At 38.5% G+C, this 18,404-nt stretch overlaps 1 protein-coding gene across 1 annotated transcript; it reads left to right on the top strand.

Moving 5' to 3' along the window:
- The first annotated feature begins 1,735 nt into the window (after positions 1 to 1,735).
- On the top strand, positions 1,736 to 12,207 carry LOC143286305 (flavin-containing monooxygenase 3-like). The gene is made up of 4 exons (XM_076593843.1): positions 1,736 to 1,753; positions 6,225 to 6,396; positions 8,922 to 9,094; positions 11,872 to 12,207. Exons 1-4 carry the CDS (start codon positions 1,736 to 1,738, stop codon positions 12,205 to 12,207), a joined length of 699 nt encoding a protein of 232 aa, XP_076449958.1.
- Positions 12,208 to 18,404: the final 6,197 nt, after the last annotated feature.

The raw sequence follows: 18,404 nt of genomic DNA, 5'->3' as shown, positions 1-18,404 counted from the left end.
GACACAACCGGATCCATCGATTACCGTGATCCCTTCGTGAGATTTGCACCACAATAGAAGGGATTCGATAAAAGCAGTATTTGCAACACGATGTGTGTGTGTGTATGTATGTGTGTGTGTGTGTGTGTGTGTGTGTGTGTGTGTGTGTGTGTGTGTGTGTGTGTGTGTGTGTGTGTGTGTGAAGAGAGAGGGGGAGATGGACAAGGAGCGAGAAAGAGAAAGAGAGAGAGGGGGGAGGGGGGCGGGGGAAAGGGCAAGTGAGAAGGAGAGAAAGAGGCGTCTTGATATCAATCCATGTATAGATAATGATCATGCAAAACTAAAACAAATGTGAAAGGCATGCACATGTAGAACAAAAGTAAGAGAGAGAGAGAGAGAGAGAGAGAGAGAGAGAGAGAGAGAGAGAGAGAGAAAATCTCTGAGACAGAGAGAGAGAGAGAAAGAGAGAGAGAGAGCATTCCCCCTTAAAAAGTATTATTCACTGAGTCATGGTAAAAGAGTCAAAGTCCGTGTCATACAGCCTGTGTTACTACAAGGCAGCGAGCCCACACAACAGCGGGCCCCAACTGAACACACAAGTCGCGCACTGCTGCTCAACTGTGAAGGCGGGCGGTTGTAAGAAGAGAACACATTTATAACATTCATCATTTCCACAGCACATCTTTGATCAAGCAGAAAGCATTATCAGTCACAAATGCATACATTCATGTGTATTTGCCCGTTTTTGGATTTTTTTTTTATAGAGGGATTAACAAGCCGGGGGAGTATCGACACGGGGGAGCATCGACTCGGGGGAGTATCGACTGCCCCCATTACAACCCCCCTACCACCAAACACACACGACCCCAGCCACACAAACAAATATCTGTACTAACTCCCAACGAACAAACTTGATCTTAAGGGTGTATTTTGGCGGTCGTTAAACTCCAGCCTGTCGATCACTGGTCACTTTTCACCTGGCCTGTCACAACATGGCCTGCTCTCTCTCTCTCTCTCTCTCTCTCATTCTCTCTCTGTGTCGCACACAGTGTGCATGTGTCGCCCCAACGGGCAGCGTCATCGCCACATCGCTGCATTGTTTTCTTTATCTTCTTCTCTTCTTCTTATCTTCTCATAACTATTGTAACGAAAACAATAGAAAAAACCTTTTGTGACTGGCCTTTACATGTTCCTGGCCCGTGCGCGTGGATCTTTAATATCCTTTCAGTAATTCATTAAATATTTCTTTTGTACCATCCCCTTTTATGTAAATACCACTGACTCGGTTCAACACCAGGCTACAAAAGTGGCGTCGCCGACAGGATTTTGATCCACAACAATTTGATCCAAAATTATTCTTTCTAATGTTTTAATCCTTTTATTATCCCATCTTTTATTTAAAATCCAAATTTACAAATAAACAACCCCTCATCCGCTAAGTCAACTTCATATAACCCATATGGCGTCCGTGGACAGAAGTACCGTAGCACAGGCACACACAGACACAGACACACACAGAGACACAGACAGACACAGACAGACACACACACACACACACACACAGACACAGCCACACACACACACACACACACACAGGCACACACAGACACACACACAGACACAGACACACACAGAGACACAGACACACACACGCACACAGACACAGCCACACACACACACACACACACACACAAGGAGTAAGAGAGAGAGAGAGAGAGAGAGAGAGAGAGAATGCGAATGGTTTATTCATCAGGCCATGACCCCTCATGAAGGGGTGAGTGAACAAATATTGTTACAAAACATTCAAGAACAAAATAAGATTTCAACAAAATAACACTTGACATGATAAACAATAGTTCATGACAGACTACGAGATTACAATGTATCTAAGTTTGAACGCTTTATATAAGAAACATGACAGATTATGCGCGTCACGTTGTCTTGTGGATAACATCAGAAGACTTAACTTAAAGGCACACGGATATTGGTAATACTTGTGTGGAATAAACTTTAGTCTAATCTCACTAAGGACTGGGCAGCTTAAAACAAAATATAATTCATCTTCCTTGAATGTTTTACACAATGAACAAATCAAGTCTCTTTCATTATGTTCTCTGCATCTATAAAAAGTACAGCCAAATCAGATACACCTAACCTAAATTTTGTCGCTATATATCTTAAATGTTTATCTATATTGAGCATTAAATATTGTTTTATATCATGTGTATTGCAAAAGCTTCTATACATGCTAAATCTTTCACTACCCTGAATATGATTATGCCATTTCTGCCATCGACAATCAGTCAAACGCTGTCTAAAAACATTGATAAATCCATTTACGTTACCAACACCCTGGTTCAGCCAAACGTCACCAAAACCGTACTCAAACAAACAAACACGTATATCTGATACCCAGTTCTTTTTCCCTCTACTATCTAGTTCAAACAACATTCTGTAAGCTTTACGGGGTAATCGAGATTCTTCCATTTCTAACAACTTAAGCCAGAAGCGAATACACTGAACAACAGAGTTTAAGTAAACGGGGTACCTGTTAGTTTCCCCATGTATAAAATCATTAGGAGTACATATATCTACACCGAGAAATTCCTTGACTCGTGGCAAACAAATGTACAGATTCACAGTGAAGAGCAGCTTTGCTCAGTCCCCACAGCTCTGAACCATACTGCATAACGGGTTGTACTTGACAAAATAATTTTCGCAAATAATTTGAAAGAAGTATTATTCAACGCAGATAACTCTCTCACGATACATATCAAAGCATTCTTTGCCCTACTGGCAAGATCCTTGCAAGCGATACTAAAAGTTAAACGTGTGGAAAACAAAATCCTTAAATACTTGTAAACATTTACAACAGGCATTGTAATACCATTATAAAACCACCTTTCTCTTACAACTAAAAATCCCCCTTTTCGAAACACAACAATATTACTTTTCCCCATGTTAACTTTTAACTGAAGCGATAATGCTGCGTTTTGTAGATTATTTAATTGAGTATGTAGTCCAATGACAGTTTCAGACAATAAAAGAACATCATCTGCAAGCAAAAGAATAAATAATGCAAAATCTTCATATGACAAAGTGGCACCATGTCTTCCATTATTGATCACTTCTAAAGCTAGTTCACTTATAAACAATGAAAACTGAGCGCCACACCTAATCCTACATTTAACACAGTCGCACATACTCCTGATACATTTATATAATTTACCTTTCACACCACATTTTAGTAGAACTGGCCCAAGCAAATTTCTGTTTATGGAATCAAATGCCTTCTCAAAGTCTATAAAAGCTACATACAATTTGCGATTTAGAGAGAACTGTTTCTGTATCAAAGCTAACAATGTAAACATATGATCGATTGTTGAATAACATCTCTTAAACCCAGCTTGATGCTCACCTGTAATGTTGTGTTCATAAACCCATTCCTGCAATCTAGCATTAATAATTGTACTAAATAATTTGCTGCTAAGGTCACTTAAAGTAATACCTCTATAATTATTTGGACTATTTATGTCGCCTTTCTTAAATAATGGCACAACAATAGATTCTACCCAGTTTTGAGGAAAGACACAATTATCAAACAGAGTATTAAACAGCTTTAGAAAATAACCTGATCATAAGAGTTTTTTACAGTTCACCGATGATACCATCAGGACCGGCTGCCTTACGATTTTTCAATTTAATAAAAGCAACTAAAATTTCTTCCTTCGAAATTGGACGGTTCGCGAACCCATCAGTATCATCATTATCACAAAGAGCTTCTTTTGCATTGTCATCTCGTGTCTCTTTCTCTAACAATGACTTAAAATGATTGAACTAGCTATCGATACTAATACTATTTCTTGGCTGTTTTCTCTTAAATGATGTCTTATTAACAGTATTCCCAAACTGTTTCTGATTACGTATTGAGGTTTCTAATTTATCTAACAATAAACGATTGAACTGCTTTTCTTTCCTCGCCAATAACTTTTTATGCTCGCGCCTTTTTATACTATATTCATGACAAACTGTTTTGTCTGAATTTTCGTAATAATCTCCTAACATTTCTTCTACTAATTACACATTCTTTATCAAACCAGTCATCAGATTTTTCATTTTTATTAACAGATACGCGCTTTTTCATACATTGCGCACATCCTCTCAAACATTCATTAAACATGTTAAGTGCAGTGTTTATGTCAACTTCAGTCATTGTCGTCGCAGCATCAGTTTGTACACAAGTTGACTGAGTGCAGGCTATCACCAAACAACAGGGCATTATCATCGTTCCATACAAACCTTTCTATGAATTGAACACTAGTTGTTTCATGTACATTCAATATGTTTTCATTTGGAAAAACTACATAGAGTGTTACAGGCATATGATCTGATTCTATTCGCTCAGAAATGTACAACTCACTCGAGTCGCACACCATAGAAAAAAGGTCTTTAGAAAATATGAAATAATCATTAACTCTACGCCCGGAGTCAGAAATATATGAATAATGACCCTCAAGATCACCCCTACATACACCATTCAGAATTCTTAAACTGAAAGTAGTGCACATATTCAATAACTTTTTTTCCGTAACTGTTCATGTTACAATCTTGGGAACTATGACCATACGTAGGAGACTCACTTTTAGACTGCATATCAAGCACAAAATCTGCGGAATAATCTTGCGAAATATTAGATGTTCTACTATTCAAATCGCCGCATAAAATGACAAATGCATCGTTTTGCAACAAGCAATCAATTAAACATTCTTCAAGCAAATGTATACCATTATCAATGTCAAAGTGAGTGTAGAATGGTGACCCTTCTGGTGGAACATACACACAAACATAAAGAATATCTTTTATTTACTAAATAACTGACTATTTATCAAAACTACACCAAAATTTGAACATTCCACATCAATCAGCTTGACATATGGAAGTAATTTGCTTTTTATCAGACAGATAACACCACCTGAACGCCTGCCGTGCTTGGACAACTTAAAGGCAGGCATACAAAACATTTCATATCCATCAAATACGATATTTTCAAAAGTATCCAAGAAAGTTTCTACAAGACATAAAAAATCAAAATTGCAAACAAAAGACACACAATTTTCATCTCTGATTTTAGAAAACAATCCGTTTGTGTTCCATTGTGAAAAAGAAAATGGTATTTTATTTACAAACGGTTCCGTTCTTGTAGATTGTGTGTCAAAAGCACGCTTGTGTGTGTAACAGTTCACACGGTCACTTGACACTGCCTCATTTTCATGCAGGCTGTGTGTTGCCATGTTGTTTTGTACGTGCTGAACAGCTGACAGCTGAGCGCTGTCATGCGGAACACTGGCTGTCCTCGCCCGTTCAACACTGACCGACAAATTTTTTGCCGGTTCAAGGTTCTTCCAGAAATGGCTAACATGTATACATCTCCAAAAGACATGTTCTAATTCATCTCTGTTCACATTACAGAACGAACATCTGTCACTAGCTTTTATTTCATTCTTGTTAAAACAATGTTTGTAGCTAAAATTCTGTGAACTAATCTGATCTGGAACCATTTCAACTTGACATCTTGAATAGTATTCATTATTATATATCTGAATGGTTTTTTGGCCAATATCTGTCTTTAGGTATAGGTATTTGCTTTTGAATAATAATCTTAATGAGTGCAAGGAATCTTCATTTCCAGTTTTGTAAAATGGACGAACGAAATCAATTTCAATGTGCTTTCTGTAATGAAATTGATGCTAAGCAAAACAGGAGATATCAATGCTAAATTTTGTCATGACAAATTTCAAGTGTATCTGAATCCATTTGTAGATACAGTTTAGCATGATGCATAATACAGAATGTGCGATATATTTGAAATATATCTCTACTTTTTACACTATTGCTTTTTGCATGCAATTAATCTGTCATTAGACGTACTTGAAAACAAGTTGACATCTTGAATACCTTGATTACCCAATGCATAACTAAATCCAAACTGATGCAATATACAACGAACATTCGAAACCCAATTTCTTTTATTTCTTTCATATAAGTCGAATAGCAATATGTAAGCTGTATGTGGTAACCTGTATTCTTTCAACCTTGTTAATTTCAGCCAGTAGCGGATACAACGTAAAATACCGTTTATATAAATAGCGTATCTATTCGTTTCTCCGTAAATGAAATTAGGGGACAGAAGGAGAGACAATTGTCCAGACAGACTGACTGAGAAACTATTTCATGGTGCTTTTCAGGTAATCACGGGCCAGGTGAAGGTGGTGTCTGCCATAGAGAGGGTGACAGGTACAGGTGAGATTCACCTGAAGGATGGGAAGGTGCTGAAGGAGGTCGATGACATCATCTTCGCCACAGGTTACAAAAACAACTTTGACGCTATCGACCCGTCCATAATGTCATTTGACCATGGTAAGTGAACAGCAGGAGCATCCTTTACTTCTTGTTCTTGTTAGGGATTTTTCTGCAGTTGTCAGTGAGGGATAAGGAGCCTGATAAATCCTCCCAGGAGGAATGAACCATCAGTTTGGTTCCAGTTTAGAAAAGCCCAATCTAGAATACAAAATTCGAAGTTACACCTAAAAACTACAATCTAAGATGATGTTGCAATTGCAAGGGCTCAGCGGAAACTCCAGTGTTCTTGGGGAAGAAGACATTTGAGTGAAAAAGTGGAGTGCCATCCAGGAGAAGAAGAAACACATAAAACATGGATATTCTGTACAGGACCTACACCCATTCAATTTCTTTGAAGACGTAGTTAGTGTCTCCCAATATAGGCTTCTCTCACTTGAGGACCATGTCTGTGTTGTCATTCGCTGGACCGACGGAAAATCTATCATGACGTTTCCACTTTTACTCCTGTATATCAGTAGTCAATGAAGACTATGAGATCGAGATCCATAGGAAGTAATTGTAATTGTCTCTGCAATAGATTGTTTTGTAATAGCTTTCTTATTTTGATATTGAAGGTCAATATCGTGGATGTCAGATGTTTAGAACATTCTTCCATGTCATAAGGAAATAATTGCTAATGAGTGTACAAGTGAGTGAATGAGTGACCGAGAGAGACAGAGAGAGAGAGAGAGAGAGAGAGAGAGAGAGAGAGAGAGAGAGAGAGAGAGAGAGAGAGAAATGAAATGAAATGAAATATTTATTCAGAAGACCATCGGCCCATTCTGAAGGGACCTGAACACGTAAGTTACAATCGTAATTGTATACAAAGAAAACATCTCACCAAGCAATATTTATTACTGACAGCAACTGCACGTCTTTTTAATGCTTTATATAAATATAGTAATAAATTCCAGGTTACCTCTTTGTTGGATGATGAAAACAAAAGGCTCAGCCCAAATATAGATGGATCATGATAATATTTTCTGGAATAAATTCTTCTCTAAGATCACTTTATGCAGGGCAAAGAAACACAAAATGTAATTCATTCTCTTCAGCTGACTTACATAATGGACATACTAGCTCCAGTACTGGACTTCTTCTATATCTTAATGAATGCTTACATATTGATGAAACTCCGATTCTAAATTCAGTTAAATAATTCTTTATAAACCTGTTTATATTCATAGAAAGATAAGGCTCTCTAGAGTAGCCATATTTAAAAGTCCTATAAAATTGAAACCTTTCACTTGTTTGAATGTGATTATCCCAGTCTACAATCAATGATTCTTTGCTTGAACACTTTCATATGGCCTAAAACAGATTCTGCACCCTGATTATGCCTAACAAATGAAAACCCAATTTATCTAATGTTGTACGTAACTTTGTAACCCATGTATGTTTTCCCCTTTCATCAAGATCATGTAACATTCTATATGCTTTATATGGTAATCTATGTCTCCATTTGAGTTAATTTCAACCAGAACCTGATGCAGCGCACATTAGAGTTTAAATATACGGAATATCTATCCAGATCACCATAAAGCAAATCATTCGGCGTTCTGATATCTACACCTAACCATTTTTTACACCACAAGTATGTACTTTTTCAATATCATACGCTGCTTTATCCAAACCTCATATTTCGGATCCATACTGTACTATGGGCTGGATTTGGGCATCAAAAAGTTTTAAAAACAATTCAGGCGAATTGCCTTCTAATCTAAATAACGTTCTCAGGATTCCCAATAAAGCTTTTTTTAGCCCTGTCTGTCAGGCAATCACAAGCTGCATGAAAACTGAGCTTCACTGAAAAATATATGCCTAAGTATTTATAACCATTAACAACTTTTATTTCTGCATTACCATGACCCATCTCTCCCGTGAAGCTAACTAACCCCCTTTTCTAAAAAAAACTATTATATTACTTTTGTTCATATCAACTCTCAACTCTATACAAACTATTCAATTGATTGATTTTGCAAACCAACAGCTGTTTCTGACAATAGAACAATATCATCTGCAAACAATATGATAAATGATGGATGATGGATTTTTCGGCCCGCGGCCGGCTCCTACCCAGAGTTGAGTGTGATACTGGCTTAAATGGGAAGACTGGAACCACACAGTGGTTTATAGATTTCCTTTACTGTTGTCTTTTATAGTCTTGTGTCTTTCTTACTTACATTGTATGCCCATTTTGTTATGTTCAAATTTATTACTGTATGCTTACTGATTTTTTTCTGTCAATTCATTCTTAACAAAATTATTTAAAAATAGGCCTGATGGAAGAGTAAATTTCACAGAAAAAATATATGAGGAAATAAACTGACATCACTTCATAACAAAACTCTGCATTGAAAATAACCTGCATCATTTCATGGTTTGATTTAATAGAATATTTCCCCGTCACCCCAGCATTGAATGGAATACCATATGCCCCATTCTACTATCACACTGAATAGAAAAGTTCTCACATCACTTCAGTCGAACTAAACAGTTTGTTCCGCACCCCACATTGACTGACTTTGCTGGTCTGTTGGCAGAGAGCGGAAGAGTCGACCTGTACAAAATGATGTACCCTACATCGCTGTCCCACGACACGCTGGCAGTGGTGGGTTTTATCTATACCATAGGAGGCCTGCCCCCTGTCTATGAAGTGCAGGCACGACTGGCAGCTCGGGTGTTGGCCGGCAGGCATCGGCTCCCTGACAGAAAAGTCAGACAGCAGGATGTTGATCGCACAAATCAACAGCAATTTGAAGCATACGGCTGCTACAAGTATATTGAATGTACAGTTTTATGTCTTTCTATGTTAGCTTTCCACGAGAATGCACTGAGCTTGGTGTGAATTTAACCATGTCAATGGAATGTTTATTTCAAGTAATACAGAAGGGAAATATATGCAGTTTACGATCTATGCACATCACGAAGTTTAAACAGATGAGTTCACATTTTCACTTTTTTCTGTTCAAAACCAAAATGAGTATGGCATTGAAGTTGTTTTGGTGGGACTTCACATGAATATTTAATTGAACAGTCTGATTCATTTGAAACTAGAAATTGATTGGTGTATATATTTTTATGGTCATATAGATAAAATGGCAAGATATTTAGAATGTTTATGTAAAGGAAGAATTTAAAATGTTACTGTAACTGATTCAATTTTGTTACTTTACATGCTCATCTTTGAAAAAAAAAAATTATGTAGTGTCCTTGAAGGTTTTCTGTAGTCAGTACCAAAGCCGTGAAGTATCGTATATCACACAATGATATTATACAAAAAAAACTAATCTTTACTGAAGAAGGAACATGAAAATGTATAATCCAAGTCAAGTATGTCGCACACGTTTTCTTTTGTAATGCTTGGTATAAGCGTTCTAGGCATGCTGCAGTTAAATACAGAACATGTGAACGAGCAACATGTTCAGTCTTAACTATAGTGAATACCATTATCTGTATCCTTTGATTCATTTTGTCGTGGGATCCGATTTGAAAACGTGATGGAAATTAGACGAAAAGGGTGGGAGTTAAAAAAACAACAAAAAACCATCAAAAGCCAAGCAGTTATTTACCTGTTTTATCAGTCACACATTTGTTATGTCGTTCAGGTTCATGCGCAGTAAATGCATTGTGTTTCTGTTAAATGACATAAAATGATAGGATAGGACAGGATATAGCGCGTGTCCTCGGTCAGAGACCAAGCCCTAAGCGTTTTACAAACACGGAGTCATTTGCACAACAGGCTGCCTACCTGGGTAGAGCCGATTGACAGCTGCCATAAGGCGCTGATCATTCCTGTGTCATTCAATCTCGTTTCAGTCACACACACACACACACACACACACACACACACACACACACACACAACATCACACAAATAATAATAATGGATACTTATATAGCACACTATCCAGAAAACTGCTCTAGGTGCTTTACAAAAACGCTTTGTTAACATAAAACATTACATCTATGTTACATACACACACCAAAATATGACTACACACACACACACACACACACACACACACACACACACACACACACACGCACATGTAAGTTTGTGCCTGCCTATGTGTGCGTATGTGTTAGGGTAGCTGTTAGATACACACAAACATATAACATTTTACGTGTATGACCGTTTTGTTTATTTATGAAGCCATGTTGGAACCCATGCTCTGTTTCCTGGGTAACAGGATTTTTAACGTTCGTATATGATGTTCTGCGTGCTTATACATACTGGAGAGGAATGTTAGTTAACTCTAGAGTCAATTAAGAACTTTTTGTATATGCTGGAAAATGTGTACTGTAATACAGATTCGAGATTCATTCAAATACTGTATTGTCTATTTGAAAGCTATTGATTAACATTTTAAGCCACCAGCGCAATCTGCTTCAACAGTAACATAGGGGACTGGTTCAGAACCACAGAGTGAGGCAAGGCTGTTTGCTCTCACCAACTCTCTTCAACATCTTCCTGGAAAGAATCATGACTGATGCACTTGAAGACCACAAAGGAACAGTCAACCTCGGAGGCAGAGCAGTCACCAACTTACGTTTCGCCGACGATATTGATGGCCTAGCAGGAAAAGAAGAGGAGCTGGCTAGCTTAGTGGACCACCTTGATAAAACCTCTAGAGCCTATGGCATGCAGATCAGTGCAGAGAAGACCAAACTGATGACCAACAACACCAATGGCATCAGCACTGACATAAGAGTGGATGGCCAGAAGCTAGAAACTGTCCACAGCTTTAAATACCTGGGAGCAATTGTGACAGATGAGGGATCCAAACCCGAAGTACTCATTGGGCCCTACGAAGACCTGTTGGACCTTGGTCAAGAGACGCAAGCTCAAATGGTATGGCCATGTCACGAGATAATCAGGGCTTGCCAAGACATTCCTGCAGGGCACAGTGCAAGGGGGGAGAAGGAGAGGCAGACAGAGGAAGAGATGGGAGGACAACATCCCAGAATGGACGGGCTTGAGGTTGAGCGATACAGTCAGGAGGTCAGAAAACCGAGAGGATTGGAGGATGCTGGTTGCCAGATCACCTGTGGCGCCCCAGCTGTCCACAAGACTACGGGATAGGTGAGGTGAGGTGAGGTGATAAACATTTTAAAGAAAAAAGAAAAGAAAAAAACGATCGTGCTCAGAAAGTTGAAAGTTTGATATTTCATGCTTTGAAGTGATTCACACTCTACTGTAATTCCTCCATAATACCCTATAGATTTGCGTCTATCTATCTATACATCTATCTATCTATCTATCTATGTTCCTTCCTATCAGAGACTTAATGACCGCATCTTTTATTTCTTCGCTTCTTTCATCATTTGTATGTCTGTTTGTTATACATCTTTTCACTTGTTTCTTATTTGCTTATTTCATTATCTATCGTCTTTTCTTAGTTTGTTTATTTATCAATCGTTCCTCTGTCAAACTGACACTTTCTGTTTTTCAAGAAGCGTTCCTAACTTTCATACTAAAAACCTTTTCAGTGCTTCTCCACACCATACACCGATGAAATAGCTGCTGACATTGGTGTGGCGCCTGACTGGTGGCGCTTTCTGCTTCGAGGCGATGTGAAGATGGCCCTGGCTGTGTTGTTCGGGCCCGCCTATCCCTTTCACTACCGTCTGCTGGGGCCTCACGCCTGGCCAGGAGCTCGGGAAGCCACGGAAAAGGCGTACAGAGAAACCGTGTATTCCATCCAGCATCGCACAGTGGGAGATGGGAGGGAAGGGAGGGCAGGCAGTGCCTGGGGATACGGCTGTCTGGTGGCTTTGGTGCCTGTCATTCTGGCTGTGGTTTTCTACTTTGGGGGTGGAATGTGAAGCAGGGGGCTGTGCATGTTGAATCATCTGCGTATCTCAGTTATGCTTTAGACAGAGATACCTGACTGGCATCACAAACATGTGTGTAAGCAAGCACAGCCACACAGGTACAGTCATATATATGTGCACACACGTTTAAACTCACAAACTGGCAAAGCAAGCTTACGCACAAGCTCGAGTGCACACACACACACACGCACACACCACACACACACACACCACCACCACCACCACACACACACACCACACCACACCACAACGCGCATACACACACACACAGGTGCACGAGACACCTTTCATTTCAGGATACGTTGAACGTGTTTTACTTTACTGTTTCCAGAACATTATATATCTAATGAAGCTGTTGCAAAAGTGCTTCCCTTCAAGTTTTTAACATGCTTTAGAAATAATTGCTCGTTCAATACTCATATTTTGCTAAATAGTTTAGTGGTTTAGTGTGTCAGCTGTATATGGAATAATGAAAAGAAGGCGAAAAGTAACAGAACGGTTTGATTTTGAAAAGTGCAAGCTGTTGTGAAATGTGTAACTGTGTTTGGAATGAGTTTGTCAGTCGGGAATCTTGCTTCTGTTGAAGGGCCACGTCCAATATACTGAAAATTCTAATATTCAACTGTGTGGGGTTGTGGAAGGATTTTAGGATGGTATGTGAAAAACAAGCAAAGGCCCATCACATAACAAGATATCATATATTAACAGGTCAACCAAGAAAATATGTTATATTTGATTGTAGTTCAGCATTCATTCAGAATGATTTCTTTATGGTTACAGCTGTTGCTTGGAAACATAGCTATATCCTGCATAGTTTATTAACATTTTGTTTCTCCCTTTTTTACGGTTAATATATGCATTTGCCCATATATGCTTTTGTATGGGACCTTGTTTTTCTTATCACGTATTCAGTATCCGGTCAGTTCCCTCTTATTATGATTATCATGATCTGTTTGATATATGGCCATGAATTTGGAAGTTTAGTTAAAATTATAATGCTAAATTCGTGCTTTTCGTTTGTATAATTTCCAGTTCTTTGACTTTATTGTATGTCGACCCCACCCTTCCTGAATAAACAGTCAGTCTTTGTCTTTGAAACGTATTCTTCAAAACATAATATTGCAAATGTTTTTGGGCCTGACAGCTACTGTTAGGACTACTTACGAGTGCATCTCAATCGGCTGAAAAAGTACGAGTATTCAGAAACTTTGAAAAAGAGATTCAGTACCAGTTAATGTTTTCCTAAATTTGATAAAGAATCCTTCCTTCTTGCTTTAACTTTATCATTTCTGTCAGTATGTGACAAGTTAAAGTACTATTTTCAAGTGCTTCTAAATGACCAATAAAAAGAGATAGATCCCAGTTTTATGATCTCGCATTACTGAATGAGTTTTGTGCCTAAACAAATCATTTCAGCCCACAAGTGTCGGAAATCGACATTTATTTAACTTTTTTTCATCTCATTCATCACCCTAGTGCTCCTATCATTGTTGATTCTTTAACTTATTCATATAACCATTGTACTGATAAAAGAAAGCAAAAATAATTCCACTGTAATAATCTGGTGACCAAATGATCCATCACATTACATGCTTATTTCGATCGTTTCAGTTCTTTCGAAACGTCGGGAAAAAAAACAACCCACATGAATAAGCATTTAATGTCTCTCATTTTGAACTGTGCTCTGCACCATCTTCATCGGTCTGGATTTAGACTAAATCCCTCCCACCTGCTATCCCAGACATAGTATTCTGATTGAGTAGTGATTAATAAATATAAACGACGATAAATTCGCTGACCTCATGAAACCACAAACTGTTTCCTCGAGAACTGGCAATTTATAATTCTCTCGGTATACTCTCGTGTTGTTGTTGTTGCTGATGTTGTTGTTGTTGTTGTTGTTGTTGTTGTTGTTGTTGTTGTGTGTGTGTGTGTGTGTGTGTGTGTGTGTGTGTGCGTGCATGTGTGTGTGTCTGCGTGCGCGCGCGCGCACGCGCGTGTGTTCTTCTCGCAACTGAGAGAAAACGTGGGAGGGAAACGACCACGATTTCTTGTGATTTTCTCAAAGTGAGAGAAATCGTGGGACTGCGAGGAATCGTGGGCTTACAGGGGTATTGAAACTGTGGTCATTATGCAAGCAATGCATGAAAGTCCACCCAATTTTGGACTTTTTTCACGTTTTTTTTAATTCAAATATTACAAAGAACAAAAAAAAGAACAACATCTAAAAATCTTTTTAACAGACGACCATCTGAAACTAGTCCCAGTGTGGATTGGATGTTCATATTAGTGCAGAGCACCACATTTTTCCATAAACTAGAAAAACTCCACAGACAGATCGCATTTCATGCACGACTGGAGAGAGAGAACAAGAAGAAAAAAATGAAAAAGGAAAAACAAAACACAACAACAGCAACAAAAAAACAACAACAAAAAACAGAAAAAACACACACCCAGTTAAACGCGACTGTCTGAGATGTGATACATTATCATTTTTTTTGGCACGCATACATAGTCGTTTGTAATCTTTGTGTGACATTAGACAAACCAGAGAGTGTAGAAGGAGGGAGAGGGCACACTCCCTTCTTTCCCCTATGTGCAAAACTGAAGCCTCGCTCGCTCGCGGCGCGCCGCGTCCCTCACCACCCTCTCCCTTCCCCCAGACAGTAGATAGCAGCCAGGCGCAAAGGAGAAGCAACACAGAAAAAGCATGTGCGTATGTTGACTGTCTGCGGCATGTCCCCCAAAATAAATACGTGGGTTATCGACATAATTTTGCAGATTCTCTATAGGTTTTAAAAGAGATACAGCAAAGAGAGAGAGAGAGAGAGAGAGAGAGAGAGAGAGAGAGAGAGAGAGAGAGAGAGAAACACTGACAAGGCGACAGAAATAATGACATATATGTTCATTTATGTTTTACCTTTTCACTCTCCTCATCCACACCCCACACAATGTGATATACACAGTTCTAAATAATATTATCGCAGAGATAACAAGTCTGACATAATTATATCAAAATACTTGTACATATAAAAGCTACAGCAATTTAAAAACATACAAATATATACAGTAAATTAAATTACCTGCTTTTTCCTGTGATTCATGGCTGGTTCTGGCTTTTTTGGAACTTGCAGGGTGATCCTGTCGACAGGGCATTTTTCTTTTTGTTGTGACTTTAGGTGGTGGATTTGGAATGTTGAATAATGTGGGGACAGCATTCCACACAAGACTCAATTTTTCCGCACTGGGATTCATAAACTGATTTGGCTCAAAATGTTCAGAGCAAAGTTTGCAGTTAGTGTACAGGTACTCGCTGGTTTTTCCCTGTAGATCAGCTCGCCTGGTGTTCTGAACCCACTTTTTGCATCTGTACAAAAAAAGCAATATAGCATTTCAATATTTATTTTCATTCAGTTTTCAATTTATAGAAACTGGTATCATTTCATCCTCAGTTGTTCTCTTCATCCTTCTCAGTACTATTACTACTACCACGACAACAACAACTACTACTGATGATGATGAAGATGATGATGATGATGACAAAGCTGGTGCTGCTACTACTGCTGCTGTTGCTGCTGCTCCTGCAACTGCTTCTACTATTACTGCCATTCCTGCTAAACTGAGTGATTACTGATTACTAGAAAGATTTGACTGGCGTCTACTGCAAGTAGTGATTACTATTACTATGACTGCTAGCTGAGCAGTCTACCATAACCACTACACTACAACCATAGCAACACATTCAGTGTTGCATAATTATATCAATGCATCACTATGGTTCTAATCACTAAAACAGTGCCTCATTTTGGGTTCAGTTTTGATGCCGCTCTAATGTTGTCTGTCCCAGAACCAAAGTCACAATCACAAAACGTCACGGATACCTTTCACAGCTCTACTTTCGGTTTTGCTGAAAACTACTTTCACTTTGCACACTCGGCTAAACAAAGCTCTGACTAACGAATGTAATAACGACATAAATGTCCATATCAACACGATACTTCATTAAACAAAATCATGAAACGCTTACCTGTCTTCATCTTTGGGAAATCGGAACAATGTCCATCCTTTTTTGCGCGAGTTTTTGCAGTTTACAGCAGAACACCAAGCCATTTCCTCTGCTGCCGTAACTGTCTGGCCGCTTGAGGGCGCATACTATTTCCGGTCGAGAGCTGCTCGCGCGGCGGCTTCACGCGAAGCGCTGAGTGATTCATCTCGCTAAGTTTAGTGCCTCTGGACAAACTAATATAGTAAGTGATTCATCTCTCAAGAAGTCGAATATATGGATGCCACTTATTTTTTTTCCAGTTCTGCTTGCTTCATATTTAAGTTATACTCGTACCTTTCCATTTTATATTTGTAATTTAACTCCCCAAGGAACCCGTTTATATTAGGTTTTATTTTATCAATTCGACACTTATACACATGGGATTTACCAAGCAGCACTATTCATTCAAATACCTCGTCCGCTCGTGTCTTTTCATCCGTACCAGATAGTGCCAGTTCAACATTAGAAGATAATCTTTCGCAACGATGACAGCTATTTTGCAAGGTGTTTTCAAGTTCTCCCCAGAAAGAAGGTGAGAACTGACAATCCCACAAACAGTGGTAAATTGTGTCTTTTTCTGTGTCACACAAACTACATGTATCACTTTCAGTAATTCTCATTTTCTTTAGGAACGTGTTCACTACCAGTATTCTGTGACATATTCTAAGTTGGAACCATTAAAGTTTTATCTCTTTAATTTTCTTAGCTTGCGTCAAAACCTCGAATCATCTAATATGTGTATTGATATGTTTTTCCCAGTTGAAAAAGGCTTTGCTATGTGATACCTCTATCTTTTCAGTAATGATGTTGTAATATGCCTTTGATCGCGTTTTAGTAGTGGCTATTTTTTTGTAATGCGCTGGTTTTCTCATAACAAAAAACAAACAAACCATCCTTCTGAAATCCATTAACTTTACTTTTTCAAGATATTTTTGCACCAAACGTGTCCAGCTGATCAATATCGGGACAAAAAACACCCAAAAACAAAAACAAAACACACCCAAAAACAAAAACAAACAAAAAGAAAACCAAACAAACCCAGTAGTATTTCCCCGTTTTGCAATTTTGTGTGTACACTTTATTTAACCCATGACATTTTTAGAGACTGTATGTAGGTTTTGATAATTATGTGGCATTCCTATTCCTCCCCTCTGGATATCTTGTACTGAGTGTTTTCTTTTAATTTTGTGTGTTTTGTTATCCCATACAAATTTGTAGCACATCTTTTGCAGTTGCATAACTTGAGAATCTGGAGGGTTGGGAAGTAAAATCCACAGATAAACTAAATTTGACAATATCAAAGATTTGAGTACTGCTACTCTCCCTAGTGGTGTTATTCTTTTGGACCAGATTCTGAATAAAGTTCGGACTTATAGTAATTTTTCAGTCGTGTTTACTTCTGTCATATTCATTTCACTGTGAACCAAAGCCATAGTATTTTAAATTGCTTAGGATTTCATTCCATTTGGGACTTTTTTTTTATTGGCGGTGAAGGAGGAAGAGGATGATGACGATGCTGCTATGGAGGTTTGGGACTACATGACAAGGCTGTACTTTACTCTTCCTGTCATAGTAATATCTCAGCGTTAAACAGGCCTGAGCGATACAGACAGAAGTTAGAGCACCACACCCAAAGACGCATCCGTGAAGTGGATGATACTTGACTGTGTGGTCCCCATTCAAGCCGATACCACAGTCAACTCTATTTATAAAAAAACCCCATTAGTTTATCTGATTGTGTGCAGCGTTTGTTGCTTGACATATATCTATGTTTTGACAGTAATAACTTTAGGATATATCTATTAGTTTTAATCCAGTGCTTCTATACGTTACCTGCTTTTCTTTTACTCCCAGGTACTCACTGAATAAACAGCAACATTAACTGGAAATCTCATTACTTTGGACGAATAAAAGTTCATCCAGTTTCGATTCGTTTTGGGTTTTTTTCCTTTCCCACCCCCTATCTCTGTTTCATTTCTTTTGATATTTTCATATATGAATTCCCGCTCCAACACAATTTTATTTTGGAGAGGTGCTTCTAACTTAAATCTCTCTCTCTCCGCCTCTTTTGCTATCTCTGTCTCTGACTCTCTGTCTGTCTGTCTGTTTCTATGTCTGTGTCTGTCTGTTCGTCTGTTTTGTT

Source organism: Babylonia areolata, chromosome 10 (assembly GCF_041734735.1).
Source record: "Babylonia areolata isolate BAREFJ2019XMU chromosome 10, ASM4173473v1, whole genome shotgun sequence".
In the NCBI taxonomy this organism is placed as follows: domain Eukaryota; kingdom Metazoa; phylum Mollusca; class Gastropoda; order Neogastropoda; family Buccinidae; genus Babylonia; species Babylonia areolata.
Note: the sequence above shows the minus strand (reverse complement) of the source record. Positions and strands in the feature narration are given on the sequence as shown.

Bases quoted from the DNA above. Each gene is read 5' to 3' on its own strand.
- LOC143286305 (XM_076593843.1), top strand. The intron at 6,397-8,921 runs GTAAGTGAACAG...GTCTGTTGGCAG, and splicing joins CATAATGTCATTTGACCATG to AGAGCGGAAGAGTCGACCTG. The intron at 9,095-11,871 runs GTCAGACAGCAG...AAACCTTTTCAG, and splicing joins ATCGGCTCCCTGACAGAAAA to TGCTTCTCCACACCATACAC.